The following is a 7,509-nucleotide window of genomic DNA, read 5'->3' on the forward strand; positions in this document are numbered from 1 at the left end:
CACTCAAAATCCTGCTAGCTTTCAAAATGGAATTATCCACTCCAGTGACTAGGTTACTGCTTCAAGAGGCCGTTTGAAATTATCTGAATTTCTGTGAAAACCGTTTAAAAATAGCCCATGCCTTACTTATGGTGTTCTAATTCAGATACCTTGAAGATTAGCTAGATTATTTTTCCCTGAGCTAGACGCAAGGTTTACCACTATTTTTTCCACACACATGCTGTAGCAAGAGAAGCAGAGAATTAGAATCACTGAATGGTTGAAAAGAACCTCAAAGATCATCTAGTTTCAATCCCCCTGCCATGGACAGAGTCACCAGCCACCAGACCAGGCTGCCCAGAGCCATATCCAGCCTGGCCTTGAATGCCTCCACGGATGGAGCATCCACAACCTCCTTGGGCAACCTGTCCCAGTGCGTCACCACCCTTTGAGTGAAAAACTTCCTCCTAATATCTAACCCAAACCTCCTCTGTCTCTTTAAACCTCCCCCTGTCTGTTTAAAACCATTCCCCCTCGTCCTATCATTATCCACCCTCGTAAACAGCTGTTTCCCCCTCCCATTTATACTCTCCCTTCAAGTACTGGAAGGCCACAAGGAGGTCTCCCCCGAGCCTTCTCTTCTCCAAGCTAAACAAGCCCAGTTCTCTGAAGCTTTCTCCATAGAAGAGATGCTCCAGCCCTCTTAGTGGCCCTCCCCTGGAAAGATAAATGCCAGTAATCATGCTACTTTAAAAAAGGATGTGTCAGTATGCAAGGTTGTAAGTGAGGCTGAAGGAAACTTATAAATGTCTCTAAGGACTAGAAACTGATTTGTCGCTGCTTGTTAGATCACTGGGAGGAAAATATGGGATGAGTACAGACAAGGCAAAGCAATCAGTTCAAAAACTGCATTTCTTCATATGGAATCTAACAAACATCAAACCTAACCCCTACTCATGTAAGCACTACACTTGAACCAGTGACTGATCACAACGCAGAATGCAGACAGGCCTTGATAACCACTTTGATAGCAAAAAGAACTGTTATAAAAAATGAAATGTGTGTGTACTTGTTTGTATCAAAGGATATTTATTTCATTCAGCAACACTACAGACATGATCCCATTTGTGAATATCTGCAGAACATGCTTTGCACTTACCATGAAAGGATGTAACTGCATCGTTTTAAAAATTCTAAAGAAAGATGAAAGTCCTTTCAAAACCGATTTGCATTGATACAGTGGAATTTGCATTCAATTGATTTCCACAGTCAGAAGAACTCAATGGAATTAGAAAGAAAAATGGTTTTCCTTAAAGTCTATATGAATTAGATTTTGATACTCGTTGCAACAGAAGAGAAACCCAGTATTCTAGGTGGTTTCACTGATACCAGTGAGACCCCTGCCTTCAAGCTAAGTACTAACAAGGCTCCAATACACAGTTTCACTGCAAGGCCAGAATGGAATTATATGTTATATGCAACAGGGAATATTCAATAGCAAATACATGCTTAAATATTAAAGCAATTCATGCTCAGAAATACATTTTTTATTGAATATTGACAATTCGTGCTCAGAAATACATTTTTTATTGAATATTGCACTGATAAATCTACTGACTTTCTATCATATTTCCAGGATGTAATCTTTTTTTGTAAATCTAACTGGCTGTCCAGTCACAGCTTTCAACACATAAGTCACCACTGCACTGACTGATTTTCTTCTTCATTCTTTTATTCTGTGTTAACATCTTCATCTGAAAGTAAATAAAAAACTTACAAACTTGTGAAATCCAGATAAAGAGTATGCAAAAGAACAGCAGGCCATTTTAAAGTCAGGTCACTATGGTTAAGTTTTCTAGAAATCTTACATGAGTATGAAGATATTAAGATACAGTTTTTAAGCTTCTTGGATTACTCTTTATTTGAGAAATTAAAAACATTCAACTCAATGGAGTACTGTGGGTGCCACAAAATAAAGACATAAAACCATTAGAGAGCATCCAAAGGAGAGTCACAAAGATGGTGAAAGGTCTGGAGGGCAAAGTATATGAGGAGTGGCTGTGGTCCCTGGGTGCGCTCAGCACAGAGCAGAGGAGCTGAGGGGAGCCCTCATGGTGGCTGCAGCTCCTCACGGGGAGTAGAGGGGCAGCGCTGAGCTCTGCTCTCTGTGACAGCGACAGGGCCCGAGGGAACGGCATGGAGCTGTGTCAGGGGAGGGACAGGCTGGGTGTCAGGAAACAGTTCAACACCAGAGGGCTCTGGGCATGGAACAGGCTGCTCAGAGCAGTGGACAAGGCCCCAAGCTGCCAGGAGTTCAAGATGAGTCTGAACAACACTCTCACTTTTATAGTCTGATTTTTGGGCAGTGCTGTGTGGGGCCAAGAGTTGACTTGATAATCCTCATGGGCTCCTTCCAGCTTGGGACATTCTACGATTGCATAATACCTCTGATTGATGAGAGAAAGCTCTGGTACAGAGTACACTGTACAGAGCCAGCGTATACTCCAATACTCCCAGTGCGTGAAGTGAACCTGTTGCAAGAGCATCTAATTTACTAGGAAGGCACATTATGTTGTTCACTGTGTCCTTCTGGGGTCTGGTCTTCAGTTAGATGATCCACAGGGAGTTCCTGTTGCTAAAGGCAGCTGAGCCAAGGCAGGAGCGCAGGTGAGACATGCAGCTGCAACTCAGCCAGCCCAGCCCTATCAATATACGCTGTATCAATATAATCACTCACACAGCCCTTCCACTAGCACAGCAGAAACTCCATCCCAGGGAACAATGTGCTTGTGGGACCTCAAGCACCCACCTCCAACAGCTCTAACACTGCCTTTCTTCCCCTGGAGGATTCTCACAACCAGGATCCTATATAAACCTGAATCTAAGCCAACACTCTTAGCTCTGCCTGTTTTGCAGTTTGCTCACCTACGCCAGTGGGGAGAAAGTATGGCCTTAAATACACCCTAAGACAGCAATTTAGAGAGAGCTATGTTGCAATTTTTTGTTACTTTATCTTCAAAGTCTAAAATGAACCCCATGTCAAAGTGGAAAACTACAGACACGGAAAACAGACAGCTAGCTGCTTCTTTTCGTTATCATTTCTCATTTTCTCATGGTACCAATGCTGGAGAGACCAGAGCAACAAAGACACAGCAACAAAACAGCAAGATGTTAAGACAGGGACCAGAAAGAGGAGGAAGAGGACTTGAGCCTGCTAGACCACAAAACCAAAAACAGATAAAAGGCACAGAAAATAAGTGGAAGAAAGAACTTTGGAGTCAGAAACAACTGCATCTGGACACTGGAACAAAAAGTTTCTGGGATAGAAGTCATAAAAGGTAGACTGGCTACTACAAGAAGTGCCCAAGCTCAGCAAGGCAGAAACAGAAAAGGAATTTGCCACTCAGAACTGCCAGATCCCATGTAAATCCTATGGACTTTCCTCTGATGCTGCTCTGAGCGAAGGATCCACAGAATGTCTCAATTCCTCAGGCTGTTCATGCCTGCATTTGGAGATCACCAACTATTGCTATTGGGACCTCCAGTAATCCACAGGGCTGAAGGCACTGGGACAAAAACTAAAGAAGCTGCTGACATAATTTTACATAATCATAGCCCAGATTTTCCAATTTTATCAAGAAAACTAACATAGAAAATTATCTAGAAAAATATATATATATATTTTTTAAGGAATATCATTCAGTCCCTCTGAAGATAGAAGGTCTAAGAAATAAGGCTATTACATCAAATTTCACTTTAATTGTGCATTATTATAGTTAAATTAGTTCCTTGACACCATGACCTGCATCTCACTCAGCATAGAAAATGAATGTCACTTTGGTCAAGAAAGATTGAGCTATTATATACAGAACTCCTCCTTGTTCTGAAGGAAGGCATACGTGTTTTAGCATGTTACCAATGAATAGGAACTCTCCATGAAAAGAGGTGAGAAGGCACAGAAAAAGAAGCAAGGAGAGAAGGAGGAATGGAAGGCACTAACTACAGAGTGTGAATGTTCCTTGTGGACGCTATGCCAATATCTGCAAAAAAGTTAGAGCGCAAGATGGAGAAAAGTCATCATATCTGGTCAGTGGCTACACTTTCCATCCCCTCAATCCTCACAATCTGAAACCAGAACCTCAAACTCAGAAGCCGGAGCACTCCAGAGCAGTTGGACCTCTGAATAGACACAAATGAAAATACTACCAAAACCAAACACAAACAGGTGATGAAAAATTAGCTGATATTCTGGGGGAAAACAGAGCAAGGATCAAAGCAAAAGTTAACCCCTTTCCACTGCAAAGCACTGCTGTAACAGCAGCTCTGCGTAATACAGCACTGCTAGTCCTCCCTGCAGATAGAAGCCCAGAGGAAGTTAAAAATTCTGTTTCATTCCATCATTTGGATGTTGGGCAGAATCAATCCATAGAGCGCATAATGAACAATGAAGATTTCAATCTGAGCCACTATCCCTTCCCTGGACGAAAAAAAGGTCCTGATGTGACTACATAATTAGACTGTCATACCAACACCACGATGCCAAGATAAGGTTTGCAATTATTAAATCTGCTGCTTTCATCTCTATATACTTGTCACATTAATGAAAAAACAAAAGAACAAAAAAAAAACAAAAAAAAACAGCTACGTTATTAGAATTATCAACTGCTTTTCCAGGGCAAAGGCAGCACAGCGTAGGTGACAGGCAGCACAGGGGCAAGGGATGCAGAAGACCAGTGCTCATGGGCAGCACAAGCCACCACGCACAGCTGCTATTTCCCTGGGCGGCAGCACAGGGAGGAGCCTTCCTGCACCCAGCACACTTAATCTGCAACCCAAATAATCTCCCATGAATAATCGAGAGTTGACTGCAAACAGTAGAACTCCATTAACCTCACAACTCAATGCACCAGGCCGTGTCCTCAGTAAAGTGCTTAGTGACCAATTAACCTCAAGTGCACTGCCCCTCACAAACACCTCAGGACTAGAAACGGGACCCCACAGGCCTCTAAGGGTCTCCAGGCCTACACAGAGATGCTTCATTTCATATTCACGAGTTTTGAAGACACCAGGGAATCTACTAGCATCATCTGACATTTTGAGGTCTGATAATAAGAAGATATTTTTCTCAAAAAGAGAGGTTGGGCAATGGAACAGGCTGCCAGGAAGGTAGTGGAGTCAGCATCCCTGGAGGTGTTCAAGAACCGTGTGGATGTGGCACTGAGGGACGTGGTCAGTGGGCATGGTGGGGATGGGCTGGCAGTTGGAATAGGTGATCTTAGTGGTGTTTTTCAACTGTAATGATTCTGTGAGTCCCTGCACATGAGAACTGTATGCCCAGCTCTGCTGCAAGACAGTAGACGCCTTTTCATTCACTCCTTGGATCAAGCCTGTTGAAAGCTCTGGACGCATCAGTAGGAATGCAATTTACAAAACTTCCAGCTCAGGGTTATCTGATGGGCAGGAGCATAGATAAAATAAAGTTCACAACCACACAGACTCCTCCAACCTCCAGGAGCACCTGAAATGAAAAATCTGACCAGACACAGCGAACCTGACAAACCACAGAGCAGGCGTGCTCATCAGGCACTCCACGTAAATACTGAAGCCAACATCATACTACTGCTGTGAGAACACAAGAAAAGGGACTGGGATGCCCAGAGAAGAGGATGTTTCTGACAACTGGAATCACAAGGAAGCAAGGAAGGAGAGAACAAAGCAGCATCTCAGATTAGGTCTTGGACAGGCAGCTTCAACTTCTTAGGAGGTCAGCTAGCTTAGCCAACACCCCCAACATCAGGGCATCACCTGTAAAGCACACATTCCCACCACCAGACTGAAGTCCAAGAAATTATCCAGTTCTTGCTAATCTTTCTGGCTTTTCCCCTCCCTCACTGAGTACAAACAGCCAAAAAAAAAAAAAAAAAAGGAAAAGAAATTCTAAACATTTTCCGTGACTCTCTGGAGCAGGTAATAATCTCTTAAAAGTAGTATGGCAAAGGCTTTGTTAGCTAAAGAGACTCGTAATTAATTGCTAACATTCCTAAGGAAAAGTTTCCATTAAGCGATATGTGAGAATTGGACATCTTGAAAACTGCAGTAAGACTCTTGGATCTCCTGCTGGCTAACAGCAGCCAGGCAAAGCTACTGCCAGAAAGCATGAAGCTGTTGTACTTCACCCTCCCAGCTCCTCCAGCACATTGGAAGGGAGTAGCTGAAGGCCAAATTCCAAGGGGAAAAAAAAATCATCAAGATGAGGGTCTCTACACAGCTTAACGTAAACATAAGGGCAGAACGTAGATTCCTCTTTGTGGATTAGCAAATAGTGTACAGAGATCCCAGCCCACCTCTAGTTCTAGCTCAAAATATCGCAGTTTGGAGACTGCCTCCAAACATGAACAGCAAAGCAAATAACCAGAAGAAAAAAAAACCTTACCAGAATTCCTCTGAACCAGAAACCAAAGCACCAATAAAGGACTGCACAGAATGGCTGATCAGAAAATGAAACTTGCAACTACTGCCGCAGGACAAATGAAACGCAGCTAAAAGAAGGGCTTTCATCTTTAATCGTGATGAAGTAAGGTAGGGATTGTTATGCACTGTAATTTCCAAACCCTGGAACCCAGGAGCCTTGTCCTGCTTGGCAGCGAAGCACCCCGCTTCCCTCCAGGCACCTCACGCACACGGACGGGTCACAAAGCAGCCGGGACCGCTCCGAGCCCCGAGCCCCGTTCCTCCCGCGCGGCCCCGAGCCTCCCCACCTTCAGCATCGCCGCGCAACACCTGCCTGGCCCCCGCCCTGCTGCGGCTCGCACCCTCCCGGCCCTCCAGCCGCAAAGGCCGTGAAGGGCCCGCGGAGCTCAGCCCGGTCCCGCCGCTCTCTCTGTCCTCCCGCCCCTTTCTCCTCCAGCTCCCGCCCGGGCCTGCCGCATCACCTCCCCGCGCCTGGCACTCGCGGCCGCCACTCGCACCCCGCTCGGCGGCCGCTCCCCGCCGCCCTCCCGCTCCCCGCCCCCGGGCCCCCGCGTCGCCCGCCGCCTGCGCCACCGCAGGAGGCCGCGGTGCCCGGGCCGCCGCCCGTCGCTCACCGTTTTTGACGTCGCCGGGCGCCGCGCCGCCCGCGGCCGCCGCACCGCCCGCTCCGCCGCCCGCGCCGCCGCCCGCCGACGCCGCTCCGGCCCCTCCGCCCGCCGCGGCCCCGCCGCCTCCCGCCGCCGCGGCGCCGCCGCCTGCCGCCGCCCCGTTCTCCTGCTCGTCGCCGCTGCTGTTGGCGCGCTTGTTCTTCTTGCCCTTGCCGCCCTTCTGGTTCGGCATCGCGGGCCCGGCCGCCGCCGCGGCGGCGCGGGCGGGCGGGCGGCGGCGGCTGCGGAAGGCGCCGCCGCTACCTCCGGCTCATGGCGGGGCCGCGCTGCGCCGCGCCCGCTGTGGGCGGCGGGGCCCGGGGGACGGGGCGGGGAGGGCGAAAGGCGTGTCCCGCTCAGCCGCGCCGCCGCCCCGCTTCGTCCTGGAGTAGGCGCTGGCGGCGGCGAGAAG

General features: G+C 47.6%; 1 protein-coding gene across 4 annotated transcripts in view; it reads right to left on the reverse strand.

Annotated features, from left to right (window-relative positions):
- Positions 1 to 7,506, reverse strand: part of HECA (HECA ribonucleoprotein granule regulator) — a 28,676-nt gene extending 21,170 nt beyond the window's left edge. For all 4 annotated transcript variants that reach the window (XR_014881374.1, XR_014881373.1, XR_014881375.1 and 1 more), the window contains exon 1: positions 7,065 to 7,506. Coding sequence is in view for 1 of the 4 variants with exons in the window: in XM_085217174.1 (XP_085073300.1) it covers positions 7,065 to 7,290 (226 nt within the window). In the remaining 3 variants the exon portion in view is untranslated. The remainder of the gene's footprint in view (positions 1 to 7,064) is intronic.
- Between the last annotated feature and the right edge of the window lie 3 nt (positions 7,507 to 7,509).

Source organism: Meleagris gallopavo, chromosome 2, assembly GCF_905368555.1.
Source record: "Meleagris gallopavo chromosome 2, MGAL_WU_HG_1.1, whole genome shotgun sequence".
In the NCBI taxonomy this organism is placed as follows: domain Eukaryota; kingdom Metazoa; phylum Chordata; class Aves; order Galliformes; family Phasianidae; genus Meleagris; species Meleagris gallopavo.